The sequence below is a fragment of the Triplophysa dalaica genome, chromosome 9 (assembly GCF_015846415.1).
Source record: "Triplophysa dalaica isolate WHDGS20190420 chromosome 9, ASM1584641v1, whole genome shotgun sequence".
Taxonomy (NCBI): domain Eukaryota; kingdom Metazoa; phylum Chordata; class Actinopteri; order Cypriniformes; family Nemacheilidae; genus Triplophysa; species Triplophysa dalaica.
In genome coordinates, this window is record NC_079550.1 from 14,735,609 (window position 1) to 14,757,635 (window position 22,027).

Here is a 22,027-nt window from a genome sequence, read left to right on the forward strand (position 1 = left end):
GACCTGATGTCCACATGGCAGACAAAACCACTGACAAAGCTGGTGTTGTTTCATCACAGTGACCTTTATTATGTACAGTCACACAAGCAGAGATATCCGATTCTTGCAAAGAGCAGGAATTTTTTTTCAACAAATACCATTAAATTTTCAGTCTTTTGGTGTTTTCTCTGCCCTCCAACAAGAACTCGCACACAAATGTTAAATGTAAGTGGACACAATAGACACAATTAGTTTTTTCTTGTTTCTTGTCTCCAATGTCACCAAGACGTTGTGATGTGGACTATGTTGAGGACAGTGTCAGGCCTTCCACCTTTGGTCTAGTAGGTCGGCCTCCTTTCTCTCTCTCCAGACCGGCAGTGCCACCTTATCACTGAAGCGTCAGCCTATAAATACCAACAGAAGATAGAGGAGACATTTCAGTGAGAGGTGTCAGAGGTTTCCTCGTGTCTTTGGGTCACAAGGCTGCTGTGCAAATTTGTACATTTGCTTTCGAAAAAAACAATCTATAAACCGTCTGCCGTTTAGACTTGCAGTGGCACTGATACACAATCTACAATGAGTTAATCTGTCATGGGTTGTTAGATATCCATTTAGGATTTTGTGGCTGTTTGTTCCAAAACACTCATTAAATCATCCACACGTTGTGCGTCCCAAAGGGAACCGTCTTTAATAAACATCTCTTTTCTGGCACTCCTGCTGGTCTCCACAATTCGGATGGCATGCATCTCTTAACTATTAACTAAAACATCAAGTTATTGCACTGCTTCTCTTGATCCAACAATATTAAAGTGAATGTTGTTGTTTTTCGATTACAATCACTCCCAGGAAGAATTAATACGGAAGCTGTTGGGATTGGAAATTAATTCACTTTTCGTAAACGTGGGACTCATTGTGTCTACAAAATTCTACAAATTATGGATTAAGGTGAAAATAATCATTGATAAATAGGCCACACATACAGTTATTAGAAAATACATCTGCTCATCTTTGCCTAAATATCAGTTGTATTGTGAACACATTCATAATACGCACCTCAATTTTCGACAGAACGAGCTATGATGTTGAGCACCTAACACCTATACTTTTACAGTATATATTACAATACGTTTTTATTGTTTTTCGGGCGTCTGGGGATTGATTTTAAACTGATTGACTGTTACCTTGCATCACATAGATAGCACAACTCCTAAGCTTTGTGTTGTAATATCTGTTATCAGACGACATGTGTAAGGCACTCTCTTCGATAACTGAAAGACAACAAACTAAATATCTAACAGCTCCAGAGTGATTAAAAAGGTCGACGTTGACACTATTTTTCAATGAGCTGCTGAATAGTCTCGATTACATCAGTTTATCTTCAGAATCCCAACACCTCGCGCGTATCATCAGACGTCTGTGCTGCTTACAGATACTTCTCAAACAAATGCCGAAAGATAAAGTACAACTATCTTTTCTTTATCTGTGTCATTCTCACTTTTTTTGAGAGGACGCCTGTTCTTGCAATGTTAATTGTTAGTATTGTGAGATTTTTTTCACTATTCGTTAATTTATAATAATTTAAACTGTCTATTATATCCGCGGGGAAAACTAAACAGTTTAAAGTGCAGATTAAATAAATATTATTAAACAAATGTTGAAAAAGTAACACCAACACTCAAAAACAGACATTTTACTTTGACAAGAGGTAAAGAAGAAAAAAGTGCGTCAGTAAATAATTTCAGAAAGCTCTATACAAATTCGAAACGTTCGCCTTTATGTTGCTCTTTGTGGATGTAAATGTGAAATTGAAAATGTTAAACGAAAGGAAACAAATATTTTGGTAACGAGTATTTGTGATTAAAAATATTTGTGTACAAACATGATGAGGATTTATTAGAGCATATTTAGCCGATACTGTAGTAAATATTACTGGCGTCTAGATTTATCTCTACATCAAATAAAAGTGTATATTATCTTTTTCTGAACCACAAGGTTAGTCCGAGTATCATATGTTCAATATACAAAATATCAATTCAAATATAAATCACTTGTTGCCTGAGATGGCGCATGAGATATAACCGCTGACGTCAAATTATGGGGTCAGTATCACACGAGAAAAACTCAAGGGACCAAGCGTGTGTTTGACCAAAGATAGGCTGCAACAAATACATCACTTCATTTGATTAAATTTATGGATTGTAAGACACTGTTGTGCTGTTTATTGAATCTGACAATATAAAAAACCACAACCAACGTATTCAAATTAGGCTTGTTCATTTCCAAAAAAAAAGATAATTTAGGTTGCAAAGAAATGTGATACCAAACATGATTTAGTATAAAATATAAAAGCAGTAATTAGTCCCATCTATGCCCGAAACATGTTCACTAAATGAGTGGGAAACATTTTTTGTAGACCTCGATTTATTGTCTATGATGATGACAATACATGGCACAGAACGGTCCGCAGAACCAGGTGCACCTATTCCCAGAGGAACCTACAGACATTAGAGCGCCCCCACCTGTTACCTGACAAAGGTGTACCTTCATTCAAGCTTGGTGAACGTTAATGACTTGCTCAAAGTCATATTGTGAAAGCTATTTTTCTTGTTTTTGGTATTTTTGAGGTGTAGTTACGAATAATTGATTCGACCACCTGACGTCCTTGTGATGATAACGATTTCTGGATTGTATGAAAAAAGTGAGAAGGGCCTGCTAAAACACAATTGATTTATAAATTATTCAACGTTAGTATTTTCAAAAGATATTGTTAGTTCATGTGATTTATTGCTCTCGTATTACTATAGCCTATAGAACTTATCATATGTTTTGTGGAAAAAAACAATAAATAAATAAATATTCTGTAACTTCGCTGTATTTTGCAAATCTGCTGCATTATTTGACATGATAATTCTTAATATGTGTTTGAAGAGAGTAATAGTGGCTATGTAAAGGACTAGTGTAGACAGTAGTTACACCAGAGCTGTCAATAAAATTGTTTTGCATCATTCAGATAAAGTCCACGTCCAGAGGAATGGCACAAAAAGTTCTGCTGACTCGGTTCGGTGATATAAAATTGTCTGTGGGATGAGCAAATTGCCTGATTTGGCACGGGAAGATCAGATACACCGTTTTAATGAAAAAGAAGAGATATGGGGAAATCTAAACAGGGTATTCACAGATGGGTCGTAAGAATGGAGAAGAGTGAGAGCGAGAGAGAGAGAGAGAGAGAGAGAGGGGAGGAGGATAGGAGGAGAAGAGGGGGCTGCTAGCTGGTGGAGGCGCTGGGTATACATGTGACAAGGGGAAATATGAGGGACTTTGACAGGTCTTAAACGGTCTGGCGCCAAGGCCTCAGTCTACTGGCTAAATATAGCAGGAGAGATGATGCAGAGAGATGGGAAGAGATGATGAAAAGATGAAAAGAAGGAGCAACAATGTAAAGGCAGAAAAAAGAGCACCGGTCATTTAATGATCAGCCCTAGAGGGTCCTCTAGTTTCATATATGTGAAAGATATTGAAAAGGTTTGCGTTATCTTTTTTGCAGGAACATATTAATTTCCTCAGAGCCCTGGAAACACAATTAGACACATTGTCTTACAGCGGACAAGTCTCAAGGACACACAAAAATGACAGAAGCAGATCATGCATAAAATTTTGACGCTGGGCTATTTTAAACCAATGAAAATTTCCTCTGGTCACAGCCTTACACAAAGACGCCTCTCTCCGTTTACCGATAGCGCGACAGGAAGTCTTTTCTCATCGCTGCGAATAAAATTGTTCATCGTTTTTCGACGCCTCGTTGTTTTGACAGTAAACAGTGGCAGCGAAGTGAAAAGTTTTCCAGCATGAACGCTTTTTAAGTCATGTGTGATAAGAGCTCAGCGCATGATTACATTCTTGTCGGTTTGGATGTGTACAGCAGGAAAATCTGGAGTAATTACAAAGACTCTGTTGATGTGATAACTTCCTTAAGTATATACATAGAAAACCATTACCATTCCCATGTGTAGTTAATCTCCTCCCAATCCAAATCACTCAAAATCCAAAGATGACTATTGATTCGATTTATTTTAAAAACATATAGTACAAACACTAAAATATGTATCCTGATGAGCAATCGTTAATATTTACATCAACCGCACCAGGTAGGCCTGCTGAAAACCATGAGAAATTAACATTTTTGTGCAAATGAACAAATAAGTTTAAAAACCTTTAATCACACGATTGTCCAAATATTTCAACGCATACATATGATTTGCTACAAAATATTTACAAACTTTACGTTTTAAACTCGCCATGGAGGTTTGTAAAACGATTTACAACAAAAGTAAACTACAAAATTAATAAATGTACATATTCAAGTATCTGTATGGAGATTAAACATAATATTAAAAACTACCAAATGAAACTTACGTTATTCTAAACATGCATTCACAACGAACATTTGTTAAAATGGACGCATTTTTGCATTGCTTTTAAACATTTTGTTAAATGCATATTGTATTTTAGATGGCATACTATTTATTTGTAATGTTTACCAGTTCGTTTGTCTATTTTAGCCTATTACTAAAATCATGCTAATATAAACGCAAATAAATTCTGTCCTTTTGCCGTCTGCAAAGGTGTAAATGTGAGATATGTTAAATTTGTTTTAGGTAGGCCTAATTTTGACAAATAGGCTAAGTTTCATTTTACGGTAAAAAGTATATTGTGCATATTATTGTATATCCTAGTATTATTGTTAAATCCCATAAAGTCTTTGTTTGTTTTGGTTTCTCTCATGGCTACAGCAACAAGTGTCTGTCTGCATTGTTTACCTGTCCTCCTCTTTAAGATGAAAATTTAACGACTGATTTTTTTTGTTTTATTGTTAGTTGCAGTGAAATTAATAAATGGTCTTTTAACTCATTATACAAGAAAAATATTTACCGTGTTGGGTTGCAATTCGTAAAGCATACTACAACGAATTTTACAAAGATCTATTTTGACATCAAGCAACCTCTTAGGCTCTATAATTTATGCTCTCCCAAACATTTTATTTAACAAGATATCTTAAGCAACCAAACTTAACGCAAAAAAACGTTCTCTTTTGAACAGAAACTGCAGATAAATATGTTTTTATCAAGTACTGACGACGTTTGCATTCAGACGTTATCCTTAATAGCGTTTATTTTGCATGAAAGAGCGCATCTGTTATTATGAGAAATAAAACATTAGTGCGTGTATCTATTAGATTGTGTCCGGCGCCGTGAGGGTTAAACACATAGTCTGTCATCATGTTCTGCTGATTCGTATCGAAGTGTAAAAGTGACAACATTCCGCAACCGGTTGTATCCTTCCGCACAAAAACATAGTTTAGAAATGTATGCATTTTGAAAATATTGCTGGCTATTTCATCTGACATCCCGTTGTTGTACATGCCAGTTTATAATGATCAAAAGTCATTTTCAGACAAAGAAAACAAGCACAAGACATAACTTTGCCGTGAATGGTTAAAGGATCGGAGTGCACGTTCGAGGATTTTGGAGTAAATATGAACTGACAAGAGACGGTCCTTTCTGCGGTGCGTCAGCCGACTGGCGCCAAGCGGCTATCTAACAAACCCAATCCAAGTAAATCTAGAGTCCACTGGTGGACTTCTTAAAGGTATAGACTACACTTATGGCTCGACCTACTCCTAAACTACAGGTCGAACATGTTGGTACGTCAAACACTGGCAATAAGTCCGTTTGAAACTTGAAGCAACTGAGATATAGAGATGTGTAGTAAAAGTGCTTTTATCCGCTCGCCCTGATATATTTCAATTATGTTACATGCCCTACAACACGTTACTCTTCTTAAACATACAGTAAAGTTAAATTAAAGATAACAACGATGTGGCGTGTTTGCCAAAAAGCCTACCTTTTAAAAATTACAGTTAGAAGAAATGCAGCACTCACCAGAAATATCATTCTTTAGAGTCCATAAACTCTTTTCCTTTTTCTTCGCTACAGCGCGGGGCTGTGCACTTTAAATGGCCCGGGGCGGAATTTAAAGCACCAATGTCCGGTTATTGGCTGCTGTTCCTCACATGAAGTCAGTCGCGACACACTCACGGAGTACGGAAATAGTTATTCACACAGTGTAATGCTGAATTCAATTTATGCGCACAGCAATGTCCTTTAACTGTGAGTGTACTGTGTTGTATTCTATTACCGACATGCCCTTACGCGTCATTTTTCTCACACGTACAGCGAATAGATACACAATCTGATGTGTTCTTATTGCGAGTAATTCGCTGAATTTACATTTTTAAAAGCATGTAACATCTTTGCGCATCATATTTTTTATAATACTTTGCACTTTTGCGTTATCGTTTTCAAATCAGAAATCTAAATGTCGTTTTCGTGTCTCGGATAGTGAGTTTGGTTCCTCGTACAAGAAGGCATCGTTTCATTCGTAATTATAAAGCGCAAGCCGATCGAGGTGCTGTCTCTACCGGCTAAGCACTGAGGGCTGACCCGGTGCTTGGCTTGGAGACGGGGGTGGGATTTCCCGATCTTTTCTGTCATTGGTTAATATTTTATTCTGTTGACATGTTTTCTTACTGCTAATGCTTCCGACACCTTCTTGTCCACCCCCTCTTCTTGAGCCTGGCCGGAGCTGTCAAAACCACGCCTATGGAGGCCCACAATTGGTCCAGAAAGCGTAAAATCAGCAATCAAGGGGGCTTGGTTCATTAGTGTTGGGATCAGAGCAGGAAGGACATGTGAGATAGTTACAGTTGTACAGTGGACAGGGAAAGAACTAACCATTTCAACTCCGCGTCTGTGTAGAATGACTGCGCTTGAATGGACATCCGCATCGAACGCGTAACATTATTTTTATGAGAGCAACTGTTGGAGAGCAGGAATCCCCAGATCTGCCTTGAGAGCGTCGTTGCGCTCACTTTGACTGATATTATTACGGGGACTTGGTGGAAACTAGCAGCAACGGGAGTTAAAGTGGAAGATCATTCTTCGCTGCGTTTGATCGTTTAAAACGTCAACTATCGCCTTTTCCGATTCACATTTTACACGGCGTTTAAAACTGCTTCGCTGTGCTTCTCCTCTTAGTGAGATTCTTTTGGATAAGCGCTTCTGTTTTTTTTTTGCCAGAGAACAACACTGAGTATATTTTTCACTATCATTTTTTTGGATGCACCGATGAGAGATCCAGTTTTCACAGGGACTGCCATGGCTTACCACCCTTTCCACGCTCACCGGCCGACCGACTTTCACATGTCAGCATTTCTCGCGGCCGCGCAACCCTCATTCTTCCCGGCGCTGACCTTGCCTCCCGGGGCTCTCACAAAGCCGATCCCGGACCATACCCTGGCCGGAGCCGCGGAGGTTGGGCTCCATTCAGCTCTGAGTCATCATCATCAGGCGGCTCATCTGCGCACTCTCAAGAGCTTAGAGCCAGAGGAAGAGGTGGAAGATGATCCAAAAGTCACACTGGAAGCGAAGGATCTATGGGACCAGTTCCACAAATTTGGAACAGAAATGGTTATTACGAAATCTGGCAGGTGAGCTCACAATTCGCATTTGCTCTGTTTTAGTGTTGTTTCTGTATTATTTATATGGGCAAAAATACTATTTTGATAACAGTTTGATGGTTGTGTAATTTAGCAGGTCAAATAAATAATTACAAATTTAATGTCATTTGTACCTCGTTGTCGTAAGTAGTTTCTCATTTATTTCCCTACTAATGTCTCATGGCCTGAATTGGCTAACCTAATTATTATGTCAAGGAGACTTCAGAGCTTTCATATCTTACTGTCAGAACTATTCACCTGAATGATTGATCTGCTCATTTGATTAATGAAAGCGAAATGGGAAATTACCATCGATTCGTGTTCTATCTAAGCAAAAAGAGAGCTTAGTCTTTAAATCGTCTTCTTGTTGCTTATATCAATATGAACAAATATTGTCCCTGTTTGGACACTCTGTTGGCACTGTTAATTCGTTAAGAAAAATGTCTTCCATCTACCCATGTTCTGAGGTGACAGCAAACTACTTTATGTAAAATGTCTGTCACTTTCATGCAAGATTTAAGTCTTGCGGCGAACTAAATTTGCTGTGTATTCTGAATTTCAATTGAATATTTTGTCTGTGATGAAGCTGATTTAAGCGAGAGACTTAGTCAGTTTAAAATATATCTCTAAAAAACGTTTAATTTTTGTAGGTTCCTTTGTATAATTTGGTTGGGTTGTTAAAACGTTAAGCTTGCATTTGCCTACGATTTGCTTGTATGCAAAAAAATCTGTACATATTCTCATAATTGTCACCCTTTCTATAGGAGAATGTTTCCACCTTTTAAAGTCCGCATTAATGGACTCGATAAAAAAGCCAAGTATATTCTGTTAATGGATATTGTGGCTGCCGACGACTGCCGCTACAAGTTCCACAACTCTCGCTGGATGGTAGCGGGAAAGGCCGACCCGGAGATGCCAAAGCGAATGTATATACATCCGGATAGCCCAGCTACTGGGGAACAATGGATGGCTAAGCCTGTTGCTTTTCATAAACTCAAGTTAACCAACAACATTTCGGACAAACATGGATTTGTAAGTAATCAATTTAATAACCTTCTTATTTCCATTGCATGCATGCCTATTACAATTGAATTAATTGTATTTTTGGTGGGCTTTAATACTTTACACGAAATCATATTTGATAAAATATTTCGCTATAAATAAGTGTTGATATTTTGTCTTGGTTCGTGAGAATTTGAAGGCTTTGTAAATATATAATTTAGCTCAGATTATTTTTGAGGCCCACACTGGCACATGTCGCGAGTCTTTTCCTCCTTTGTTTCGCTGGATATGAGCGTTTCAATCATAACTTTATCCCTCATGAATAATGATGACATTGTCAGTCCGGTTATGCAATATAAATACTTCATCGTGAGTTTTTCTTGGCTGCAGTTTTTTCTATTCTTGATGATAGAGTCGAAGATCACTATAACTTTGAGAAGGGTGTGGAAATGAGAAAAAATAGGTAAAAGGAACAAAAATCAACTAGGCTAGTTTACAAATAAGCATTGAAAGCTGAAAGTGAAATTCGAGAATTGCTTGTTGTGTAGAGGGGAGCACGGAAACAAACAGCAGACTGAGCGACCTGTCCAGTCTGAGGTGTTGTTTGGTTTCCATGAAAAACGTTGAGGCGAATGCAACGATGCTGACCAATGCTCGATCTATACAAATAGCGTGTGCACTTCTCTCTTACTCCGACTTGCAAACAAAGCCTCTGAAAACAAATTAAATATTTACATTAATGGCATAATCATTTGAAACGTGTAAAGTGAAACACAAAAACTATGTATTTCGTAGCTATATTTATCTAGGGTATATTCATATATGTTTGCTGTTGTTAACATATTATTTTCTTGAATTATCAAAAAATAATTTATTTTTTATTTTTTGTTACAATGAAAATGTCAATCCTTTTGAATGGCTAAAATCTACCTGCCAAATGTTGTTGTGTGATTCAACCCAAACAGTATTATATTATAAAACATCTTTTTACCATTACACTAGCCTATGTTGACGCAGGATCCAAAAATTTTAAGATTTTTAAGCTTGGTGAAAATTGACCTATTTATTCACTAATTATTTCCATTGCTATTTCTTCCCTTCTTTTTAGACAATCCTGAATTCAATGCATAAATACCAGCCCAGATTCCACATTGTGAGAGCCAACGACATTTTAAAGCTTCCGTACAGCACTTTCAGAACATACGTTTTTCCTGAGAACGATTTCATCGCTGTCACAGCTTACCAAAACGACAAGGTATGTACATTTATATTTTTTACGAATTAAAGCAACCGTTTCCTAAATCTTACATCAAAGCTTTACAAATGTGCACCTGTTGTGCATATTGTGATCCTCCTATTTTATTGCATATTCATAATTTAATGCACGTTTTGTCGAGTATTTTACAAATTGTATTGTTTCTATTTAAATGCATAATTATAACATTTCAAATTGCTCATATGCTTTGTGCTACTTTCAACCATTGCTGATGTTAATTGTCGTCTGTGTCCGAGGGGCCTGGTGAGCTTGTCTGTATCGTAAAGTTTATGACATAGAGTCACAATCGATTAGCAGGCACTTAAGATCGGCGGTGTGTCTCGGAGCTACACACTCTCAGGCGCAGGAATCAAAGCGTGTCAGTCTCTAAACGTAAAAGCAGTAGCAATCTATGGACGTTAAGGCCCTGGTTTCTTCTGAACTTATAGCCTACAGCGTCCAAATCACTTGAACAAAACGAAAATGGTTCTGTTACATCGCTTTGTATTTTCATGGAACTTGTAAAAACTGGCAATGATTCAAACCGCACAATTAATTATTAATAGTAAGCCGGCGTCACACATCCAGTCTGCCTCTCTTGTTCTCTCTGTTGTGCTGTAGAGAATAACAATTTGACAAATGGAAAATGTTTACTGTTGGAATTTTCTCAGGGGGGTCGTGATGAGATTTCTTTTTCATTAAACATTTTAATAATTTAATTATCACTCGGAGATAGTCTGCAGCGTGTTTAACGGTGTTGGGATACACGCCATATAAAATGACTCGCTTGTGTATTTTAATTCGGTATTAATGAGCAATTTGTAGTTTGTAAGTTGGCACTGCAGTACACAACAACAAGACAAGCATGATACCGATGTTTGATCAGAAAGACTGCTACAAATTACACCAATATGCAAACAACTAATGTGCATGTGTTCTTGTCATTGTATTCAGATAACACAACTGAAGATTGATAATAATCCCTTTGCCAAAGGCTTCAGAGACACGGGGAACGGAAGGAGAGAAAAAAGGTATGTCTGAGACTTCCATAGTGTGCGTGCACTATTGCGAAATGTATTTAAACTGCATAGGATCCATGACACACTCCGGGCCTTGCGACATTATTTTGTTTCATGGCTTAACTTTTAGTCAAGCATATCAATTTCCTCTCTTTTCTGTTTTTGTAACTTCTGGACTTTGTTTTATTCCTGTTTCAGGAAACAGTTGACCCTTCCGTCATTACGCATGTATGAGGATCAATGCAAAGTGGACCGCGATGGCGGAGAGTCTGATGCTTCCTCAAGCGAAGCTGCAGCGGGTAGAGATGCTGGTCATTCACCAGAACCCGTTTCAAGTCCTCTCACATTTAACCGGAGCAGCAGAGGTAGGTCTAAATCTATAGATCAATTATGTTGTTATGCTTTAGGATCAGTGAGAGAAAACAGGCCTACGTATCGTGTAATTTACAAAACGTTTCGTTTTGGTTTCAGTGGTTTTGAAAACGATTGAATTAATTGACAAAGTAATTTAAATAAAGCATATACCAAGATAATTGGTCGACAAATTAGTGATGTGGAAGAGCAACAAGTTTGAAGCCAGAGCTATGTTTCGTAGAAAAACATTAGCTTTGTTTGAAGACAACGTAATAATTGAACAGTCGTATTTAATGTTAATTTATTTTGTATTTTTTGGATACATTTACATTTATTCATTTGGCAGACGTTTACTACAATTTTTACACGTCCCGATTACTCCTTATAGGTGTTCCCCCATCAATCCCCTCAGGCCTATTCCAGCCATCACACTTATTTTGTGACTTAATATTTATAGTGATAAATGTAAATGATTGCTAATTGAATGGGGTTTTGTTTTTTTGTCACTTTTAGACAAGTTGGCCACGTTTTTTCTGTGAATGATTATTGTGCTTAGGGGATATGAATGAACATAATATGCTGTTAAACGTCTGCCCCTTCCTGATTGTTAACTCACTACAAGTATATTAAGACATCTGTGGATGCATGGGTAATTGCTAATAAAATATTTACTTTTGCAGAGGACAAAACATGCAGTGACAGTGAACACGAACTGGACAACCAAGATGAGCGATGTGGAGGCTCAAGCAGTCCGGGGCCCGAACCGCCATCTCCATTCCGGTCGAGATGTGAGGAGCGTGGACGCGAGAAACCTGTTTTAGAGAAGAAAGACGATTACATCGACTCCAGAAAATCAAGCGATTCAATATTTAGCATCAGAAATCTGGAAAAAGACAAAATAGAGAGCAGGCCAAGGAAGGACACAGACTTGTCAAAGAAGGACGTGGAAAACAGGGGTCTCAGCAGCAGTAAAGACAGCTTCTCCCCTCTAATGGTACAGACAGAAAGCCCTTCGCATTTTGGGGCAGGGCACCTTCAGAGTTTGGCGCTCTCCGGCCTACACAGTCAACAGTTCTTTAACCCACTAAACTCCGGACAACCTCTATTATTTCACCCTGGACAGTTTGCCATGGCACCTGGAGCGTTTACAGCCATGGGTATGGGACATCTATTAGCTTCCGTTTCAGGAGCTGGTCTTGAAAATGGAAGCCTGTCGGCACAGGGTACCGGAGGCAGCGCGAGTTCTTTTCCGTTTCATCTGTCTCAACACATGCTCGCCTCTCAGGTGAGTCAACTCTCTCCATTAAAATTTAAATCGTTGTCATGATACGCCGTGTCTGGTTATGTTAGCATGTGAATTTTTTTTTTGATTTGTTAGGATGTGTCTTGATTTCATAGATAAGAAATTATTTTCCTATTCAACAGTGACTTTCAAGAAATATTCACCTTTATGACAATTAATTACGAATGATTTAATATTACAAAAAATATAGGCCTGATGCTAAATCATTTAAATAATAACATAAAGCACACAATTACACAAAATTATTGAACACCTCATTTGTGAACAAAATTAATACATTTTACTATATATTTATATGTGAACGTGTAATAATAAATAACATTTACTTCCATTGATTTTGTTAGCCAATGCCTAAATTATCAGTGAGGAATATAATTTACGTTTGTCTCAAAAACAGGTTACAGTAAAAAAGCTCTTTAAATCTTCTCTTAAACTCTTCAAGCTGTTGTATATTCAGGCAGCTAACGAATTTGTTTTCTTTCAGGGCATTCCGATGCCAACCTTCGGTGGACTTTTCCCGTACCCGTACACTTACATGGCTGCGGCAGCTGCGGCGGCCTCCGCCCTTCCAGCTAGCAGCAGCACGGCCTCCTCGCTCTCCAGGAACCCGTTTCTGAGCGGATCCGCTCACCCGCGACTGCGATTCAACCCTTACCAGCTCCCCGTGTCTATCCCGAAAAGCACAAACCTGCTTACCACCGGATTGCCAAGCGGCCTTAACCCCTCATCCGAATCCTCAAAGTGCTGTAGCAGGGAGACGAGTCCTGTGCCTGACCAGCATAACCACAAACCAGGTGTCAGTCAGAGAACCGGTTCAACTAAAACAACGATGAAGGAATCCATCAATGAACTCCAGAACATACAGAGACTAGTAAGCGGCATAGAGAGTCAGCGGGACACTTCCTCACCTAGGGATTCTCCCAAGTGATCAAGCGACCCTAAACCTATCCAGGGCATGACTTGAATTGCCAGAGGATTTTATTAAGCGGTTCTCTGCGACACATTTCATTACGTACTGTTTTACGCATGGATGACTGAGCGGAGAAAAGCAAACAAGTCAAGAAGTAAAAAATTTTTGAAGTACCATATATTGGACTTGGTGCTCTTGCGGTGGATATCTACGTAGAAAGTGATGCGAAGACAATCTACAGTGTAGCCTCATTGACTCTGTGTAGAACCTGTTGACAAGACCACACCAATCTTTTGAGGGGACGAGAGGAATTGAGAAATAGAATAAAGTTGTACGTGTTGTCAATAGGATCACTTCTAGTCGCAATATCTAAAGGGTGATTCAAACAAGATCTGTAGACTTGAAAACAAAGCTTCAACCCAAAAAGGAGAACAAAACACACAAAACAAGGAAACATTTAAAAGGATATTTCAAAAGGGATGATAAGTGGACCGTTAGATCCGACAGGCAGACATACCTGAACTATTTAATGTAATTATTAATAAAAGAAAACCTAATTCTGTAAATAAGCTACAAGAACCTAAGAATATGCAAATTGGTATTAATTTATTCAAAGCTGTACATTTGCGTGTACATAATATTTAGAGTTTAACTCATTGCTTTTTTTTCCTCACAATGGTTATTGTAAATGAAAGTTATAGCGTTTGATGTTTGGAGACAGAAGGTGTTCTCTGTGATGCGTTGCTGTTTAATCTGCCTGTGACACGCATTGAAAGCGTGCGCCATCATTGCATTGTAGCAGTCGCTGTAAAGACACTTATTACATCGGAGAAACTTATCTGCGGGACTCACAAGGTTTGGAAAGCCTCAGGTTAATGTACTCCAACACAGAAGAGACCGACATTCCTCTTCTTGAGCTGTTTATATAAAGAAATATGAACGTGTCCCGTCTTGCTGGCTGTCCGGATTTTTGTTGTTGTTGTTGTAGGATTCTTTCACAATTTCAATAAAAAAAATCAATGTTTAAATATTTTAACTGTATGCCACTTAATGCATTAACAATTTTAAATAATGTCGTTTTAACGTTTCAAGAAGGTGTTTTATAAACATAAACATAAAACTGTTCATATTATAAAAAAGTCAAATGCACTACAGATAACACTGAGCAATCCAAAAACAATTTGTTTTAAACAGCAGAAAGCTGGTCCACACAAACACGCTTTTGGATAAATGGATATTTCCGTTTATGACTTTTGTGGAAGGACAAAGAAAACTCGCAGCAGGGTTCACAAATTTTTGTGTATTGGCCCAGCTGAAGCAAATGCTATTGCGCCCTCTGTCGTGCACTCCACAGTGTAGTTCACTATGAACTTTGCAGCCCTCACCAATATCAACGTGATTTTAAGACACTGGCAGCTACAAAGTCGTATTTTATTGCATGTGCAAAAATGTTAATTGCTATAGTTTTTATTGTTATTTTACAAACAGTTGAAACAACAGCAACACAACAGGCAAATCTATTTCTACTACTATCATTACTTCTAACACAACATGTTATGATGATGATGCTTATTATTAATATTAATAATACTAATAACAAACAATGTATAAACTTAGTTAAAAAGATACAATCAGGGAACAAGAACCAGAGGTCTGAATTAGAATTCCTTATTGTTTATAGAATTTCCTGTGGAGTATAATGCCACCTATTGTAGGCTATTATTTTAACCTATTTATAGGCATGGAGCTGTAATGTACGATTATTTATAGACAATGCTGGAGTCATGAACAGCACCACCCTCGACCCTCCCCACCTCCTTTCCTTCATTCTCTTTGAGCGACCCAAATATGCTGTGCGCACTTTGGCAACGACCATTAACCATTTGGGGGCAACCAGAATCGTCCTATAGACAATTTAAGAGATTAGATATGCTGTACAGCAGAGGTAAAAATTAGGGGCAAACTAGTTTCATGTTATAGTGAAAGGGTTAAGTGCTGCAGCTCGGGAGGTTAGGGAGGATGAGTGTTTGGACGCCTAGTCACTTTGCTGCAGACAGTCCTTTGTCCAGCAACCGGCGCCTGTCGCCTGCCTGCCGGCCATGCAGCCTCCCCACACCCGCGTACAAAGGCTCAGATCCCGAGAGTTACAGCTCCTAATTAGAGATCCCCCCTTGTTTCTGTTCTTTTCTTTCTCGTGCAATACCCACAAGCCCTCGTTTTCATTAAGGGCCCATTGTTGAACGCTGTTATGTTCAATTAACAGAGCGAACAACGCGACGTTACTCTTTGTCCAAACGAATCAGTCAATGACCAATCAATCAATAAGAAGTTATGGTGCTGCCGTGTAACAGAAATACAAGTGATTATGTTTATGTATTTATCTTTAAGTTAACAGAATCGGAAAGTGAGAAAAACCACACCTGAAGCACACTGACCGCAGGTGACACAGAAGCCAATTACCAATCGTCTCAATATATTAATACAAAAATAGACAAAAGGACCTTTGACAACGTGTGGTTTCTCACAGTACCTCTGGTAAAGTTCTTTATCTGCAGGAGCTGAAACTGAACACTGAGAAGCTTGAAAATCTATGAAGGCACTGAGGGGTTGAGATGACTTGTTGCTGATATCATTCAGTTCTTCGAAACACAGAAATAGCCTACTGTATAAAGAACAGAGAGCCAAGAGACGGACACTTTGAATACACACTTTGGAGCTATGTTAATTTAAAAAGAAAACACAAAATTAAAATGATTGTGTATGATTCCAATATGGTTTACAAAAATGCAATATTTTTAAATGAGCATTTCTTTTGGGCATTTGGGGGCACTTTGTTGTGACGCAATGTTCAATAAAACAAATATAAAAAACATATTAATGCTATTTAAATCATTATATGATTATATTTTATGTAAAAAATGTATCATATTGGTTGGTCAAAAAATATAGCAATTTAAAAAAATTAACACGATACAAATGTGACACTTGTTCTGACGATTATAAAAAAAAAAAAAAAAAAAAAATTTAATTTTTAATTTAAATTTGCAGGGTTATGAATTATTTCAAATAACCAAAATGAAAATCGACCAACCAAAGTGCTAGGGAAAAGTTAACAAATTTGTGTATTCGGACTTTTGACTAGTGGAATTGAATTGTGAACTTTTATCATTCTCTATTTTTGCATTCTCCCTTCGATTCTGATCGTGTTATTTTCATAACTTTACATAAAAATCATTGTCAGGTTTCTCAGAGTTTCTCAGTTAACTTTTAAGAGTTGACTGTCTACATAATTTCTATCGTTTTAAGTTGCGTATTATGTAGCTGTATGAGTCAAGTAGCTACGCAGCAGGGGAGACAAGACCATTCATTGAAACAAATTGTTTTCTAATATTGTGCTAAAACACACTATTTAAAAAACACATTATGTAAAAATCGGAAAGTGATCCATCGCCACCTCCTGGACATTTTAATTTAAATACGAAATAGGCTTGTGTTAATATTTATGTTCATAGGGCGTGTTTTTAAAGGAAAATTTTCTAATCAAAAGCTCAAATGATGCAGGTGAGACACCATTACCAGGAAATGTAGGCGATGACACGATCCACTACAAGAAAAAAATCATAAATAAAACACAAACGACTACATGGACCCCAGACAGTTTTCTTGTCTAACATTTAATAGCAAGACATTACATGCAGTTCAACTGATTTTATATGTAAAAGTGGGGTTTTTAAAACAAAACAAAAATATAAATTAATACATTAATTTCGTTAAAAAATTAGAAATGTGAAAAAAGGCTGATTAATGTGTTAAAAATCAAGATGTCATATTTTGTTATTTGTTTTTATCTGATGCATATAAATTTGAAGTAACCTGTCCTACTATATAAACACAAGTCAGAGGCACGCTCAGTCAACGTGAAAAGGAAAGTTGTATTTCTGCAGTATAAGAAACAACCACTAGATGTCCCAATCACCCACTAACGTTTTTCTCAATTTCCAGAAAACCACAAATCAAACCATTTTTTTATCACAACATACGATTTCAAAGGAAACACAGTTGAGAATCCCAGCTGATATATATATATATATATGTGTGTAAAAAATATGGTCTTTGAATCAGAATGTTATTCTATCCGAGAGAGGCATCCTCAGAAATTACCACAACAGACAGATAAAGAGAGATTTCCATGTCTGACCCTGCAGAAATCATTTGCTCTTTGTTCTTCAGCTCAGGTCCTGCCACAGAGAAAAAAACACAGAACGCTGAAAACTAACAAATGATCATGATGGATGAAGCGTTAGGCCTTATGAGGGTATCAGTATCTCACTAGCACATCATCAAACATAATTCTCTCACTGTGATACAATGCATGCATAAACCAGCTCTAAGTTAATATTACCATTAACAAGTTCATGTTGTTAAGTGTAAATATCCAATCTTGTGAATGCCTGTTGTTGGCTGGTATAAACATTAAAACAGACATGTGTTTTCTAGTACAACCAAATGATTTTAAGAGCTACATGCTGCATGATAACTCTAATGAAAAAAAGATGCTGCCAATTGTCTCATTTTGACCACAAAAGCTCAGCTGTTTGTGATCATCACTGGTTTGAAAAATAATTTGAATACCTTCACTATGTATTTTGGTCAAAATTATAGGATATATAATTTAAAAATATTGCTACATTACCAATATTTCAACTCTTTTTGGAAGTTGACCTGAATTTTTGCATTAGACAAATACAGTCAGAGATGTGCAAAGATAAGAGATGAGAAAGATAGACACTACCAGAGGCTGGGAGTTCAATGTCAAAGGTCATTTTAAGGGTTTCTGGTAATTTAAGGATTATGTCCTTTTATGTCTTTTTGTAACTGATATAATGACATTTTTGGGGGAAAGATAAAGAGTTCTTGTCCCTGTCCCACAAACCCTTACGATAGCCACCTACAGAACAATTTCTCTAAAACATTAAAAAAATAAAAAGGAAACCGTCAAGAATAAAAAATAGGTCCGTGCTTTTAAAGACAGCACAAATCACAAATTGCAAATATATTACTTCAAATAATTAGTAGACATAAGCTATAATTTGTTATGTCAATAATCATAATTAACAAAATAAGATTACTTGCTGTTAAAAAATTCAAATAGTGAAGTTTACCATTTAAACCGTTTTAACCGTTTAAATGTGGAGGTTGAGGTTGTAAAAGACTAGGCAGTGACGTGGAATGATTTATATCTTAAACATAAGGACATTTTCAACAGGATGCTGTCTAATTATATGTCTTTGAAATGGTATAATCACACCACACTACATATTAATTAAGGTTGTTCACAAGGTTAAAACCTATATGTAATTGTAGTCTTAAACTAGCAACCCTCATTAAATTCAAAATTTCTTTAAAATGATAAGTATTGCGACCTTGTTGCCTCAAAATTAAAACCACCAAGAGTGAAACACACCCATTTCAGAAATGTTCTGGTGTTCGGGAGCACCGAGCATGTGATGACCACATTTATAACAAGTTACAGCAGAGGTTATTGGTAAACTTAGTCCCGTGCCTTATGTCACATGGTCAGAGGTCAGAGGGTAGTAATGGCGGTGATTAGCATGAAGCATGGCTGCCCATAAACCATGTGATGTCTAATAGTCTAAGTGATAAAGACAATTAATGACTAAACAATCAATTTATAATGACAACCACTATAAACAACTGAATTTAGATTTGACTGCTGTAGCAAACGAATTCACAGAAACAGACACACCTTAAAGTTAACATGTTAATTTGTTCCTTTTTTTTCCTGCCATACATTTACATAATGCTATGAATATCTTTGAATGTTACGAAAGATATAACAAAAAGTGCATCTTAATTGAAAAATAAACAGTTCTGCAGTCTGAACTTGTAAAATATTTTATTTGTCCTTTTGTCTCACACTAACAACTATTTGTTTTGGAGTGTGCTGCAAAACCCCTTTTGTGACACTGACAAACTATTCAAATCTGTATTTTTCTGAAAAAATTCAGCATGCAAATGCGACATGACACAGCACATTAAGTGTTTACAATGACACTTTCAACCTTTGCAAATCCATACTGCAGAAATACACAAATGTTTGTTGTTTGAAAGCAACGGGCCTATGGGTCATGCGGTATATGTTTTCCTTAAGGCTCTATTCAAATATTGAGCCAGAAGATAAATTACTGTGTCTGTAGCTGACAGGTGCTGAAACATTTGAGAACAACACCTGTGCACAGCATAAGTTGAGCGCAGAACGGAAGAAAGATAGTTTAGTTCTCTAAATCTAGACTGAGAATAATTTCATATGTTGTGCCAACAAAGAATAAAAATAAATATGTATCCTTGAGCCAATGTTTAGTTAGATTCCAACAACACCAAATTCAGTGTATATGTTTTCTGTGAAGATATTCTGCCAGCAGAATCTGATGTCGCAAAGTGCTGTTGGTTTGGCGGTTTTCTTATACCTGCAGTTAGAATCCAAACAATGACAGAAGTTGTATAAGACCGAGAAACATTTCGTTTCTGCGCTGCATTATTCCGTATAAAAATTATTTTGAGGGACTATTTTAGATAATTTGGGTTAAACGATTTTTTAAACACACCCTGCATCATAACTCTAAACCTCATAATATGATTTATTTTAAATATGACCTGACCACTTATATATTAGATTATATAAAACTACCACACACAACCAAAAATGAGCCATCAAGCCATTTTCGATGCACTTTCTTTGGGCCAATCAGGATCTATTTTCCTTTAATTGGACATTCCTAAATATGTGAAGACATATTTACAACTTTATACATATATGTATAAGCAATTCCAAACATAGTGTCTGTAACAGAACAAACGGAGCAGAGCCAAAAATAGATAACATAACAATCAATATTGTCAGCAAAGACAATTAAAATATTAACTATAACAAATAAAGTAAATAACCAAATTATATATTTTCCACAAATTATATACATGTGTTCTGTGCTACGTCTTTCGGAACTGTGTACAACTTTATCAACAAATATTTGCTAATACCTGGCAAAACCTATTAGCTTTCATAAAATCCACATGAAATCTTGCATTAAAGCTTTAAATCTGGTGTTTGCATATCATCACAAATTGCAAAAAGACTCAATCTGAGCAATAAAAGATGATTAATACAAAACTGTATTTGTTCAACTTAATTTCAACATGTTTTAACAATGACCTTTTAAAAGCATGTATTAGATTTGAGTTTTATTTAAGTTTTTGAAACTTACAAACAGCGAAAACTGATTTGATTTTGTAACCAGGCCAGTTTGCCATGCACTGTGAAGATCTTCCCAAGCGTTCAATGCTGCACACACAGGAAGGGTGCTTATGGGAAAAGGGGTTATGGTGGAAGAAAAGATCCAGCATGCATGCTAAACACTCCGACAGGACACAGACATCTGAGCTAATGACTGTGGCAGTATGGGGTTATGCTGGTTCCAGGGTGGCGGGTCGGTCGGAGGTTCTACTATGAAGCCATTGTGATGTCATTGCTCGACACTGACTATCTGCCGCCGGGTAAAGACAATGTGCTAGTGTAGAGCCAACTGTGCATAATGCCCTTCTGAGAATTATGGTAAGAAATTATCCTCACTCAATAATTTCATACTAGACTGGCCGCTGCTTTACCACAGTATGGTTATACAGTGTGAAAACACTGGATCTGAGCCTATATCAGGAGAATTTTGGAGAAGTCTGAGACCATTATGTATTGTATAGAATGACAGGTTTGGCTAGAAACCTTTAAAAGCCCTATGAGATGAAAAAGGGGTAAACAGTGGCGAGTGAGAGAAAGAGTAGAGCAGAAATGGAGAAGAGGAGGGTCTCTCTACCTCATTCAGCCTCATTCTTTGTTGTTTATTAGCTGAGACCCCTCTTGCCCATGACCAATTATACAGGCAAATGTTTTTGTAAGGAAAAAGAGCCTGCACTCCCATAGACATTAATCACTCACCAATAGTTCCACGAGGACATTCAACACTACTGACAGATATCGAGCAATATTCTTAAAATAGTCAACCTAAATATTTTGTCAAATAATAAAATCAATAAAAATAATAATAATAAACAGACAATTTTTTTTATTTTACAGTTAAATGTGCAAAAATAAAACAAAACTGTAAATGTTTTTAAACTTCATGTAGCCTATGTGTATTATGCACTTAATAATTTAGAGGCATGGAAATATGAAAAGTAGTAATGATGATTTAATGACAATAATTTACAGCAAACGTTACTGTAAATTGTCCAAAATTAAAGTTAAAAAGATATTTTCTAATAATGTCATTAAAACAATACTTTTTCTATGAACTGAAAGCCACGCAAACCGAAAAGAGAATTTTGCCCGTTTCAAGCTAAATTAACCTGCTAGTAAAGTAGTGGTAAATAAATGGAGTTAAACGGATAGATGTAGCTTGGACGATGAACGTTTTGAGGGTGAATATTCTGCTCTGTCGACTAATTCGATAAGGAGCGACGTGGAAATATTTAATTTAAAGGAAAAAATACAATTTAACAAAAAGTGAATATAAAGTGAATATAAAATAATTAGACAAATGGAAGCACTGTTTTTTTGTGGAAAATTTGCTAGACGCCT

At 36.9% G+C, this 22,027-nt stretch overlaps 2 protein-coding genes and 1 long non-coding RNA gene across 4 annotated transcripts in view; 1 reads left to right on the plus strand and 2 right to left on the minus strand.

The window, feature by feature from the left end:
• Positions 1 to 43: 43 nt before the first annotated feature.
• LOC130428892 (uncharacterized) lies at positions 44 to 6,475 on the minus strand. The gene is made up of 2 exons (XR_008907509.1): positions 5,919 to 6,475; positions 44 to 383 (listed from the first exon to the last, which is right to left on the minus strand). It is a non-coding gene; the product is annotated as an uncharacterized LOC130428892 (long non-coding RNA).
• A 254-nt stretch (positions 6,476 to 6,729) lies between these two features.
• On the plus strand, positions 6,730 to 14,413 carry tbx2b (T-box transcription factor 2b). Its single transcript, XM_056757185.1, has 7 exons — positions 6,730 to 7,525; positions 8,299 to 8,566; positions 9,645 to 9,791; positions 10,746 to 10,822; positions 11,009 to 11,175; positions 11,845 to 12,449; positions 12,952 to 14,413. Exons 1-7 carry the CDS (start codon positions 7,164 to 7,166, stop codon positions 13,393 to 13,395), a joined length of 2,070 nt encoding a protein of 689 aa, XP_056613163.1. The 5' UTR covers positions 6,730 to 7,163; the 3' UTR covers positions 13,396 to 14,413.
• Positions 14,414 to 17,237: 2,824 nt separating this feature from the next.
• The window catches only part of brip1 (BRCA1 interacting helicase 1), a 74,976-nt gene continuing 70,186 nt past the window's right edge, over positions 17,238 to 22,027 (minus strand). For both annotated transcript variants that reach the window (XM_056757680.1, XM_056757677.1), the window contains one exon: positions 17,238 to 17,615. The gene's annotated coding sequence lies outside the window, so the exon portion shown is untranslated. The remainder of the gene's footprint in view (positions 17,616 to 22,027) is intronic.

Excerpts from the sequence above, each read along its gene's own strand:
- tbx2b (XM_056757185.1), top strand. The coding sequence starts at position 7,164 with ATGAGAGATCCAGTTTTCACAGGGACTGCCATGGCTTACCACCCTTTC. Across the intron at positions 8,567-9,644 it reads TTTCGGACAAACATGGATTT|ACAATCCTGAATTCAATGCA; the intron begins GTAAGTAATCAA and ends CCTTCTTTTTAG. Across the intron at positions 10,823-11,008 it reads AACGGAAGGAGAGAAAAAAG|GAAACAGTTGACCCTTCCGT; the intron begins GTATGTCTGAGA and ends TTCCTGTTTCAG.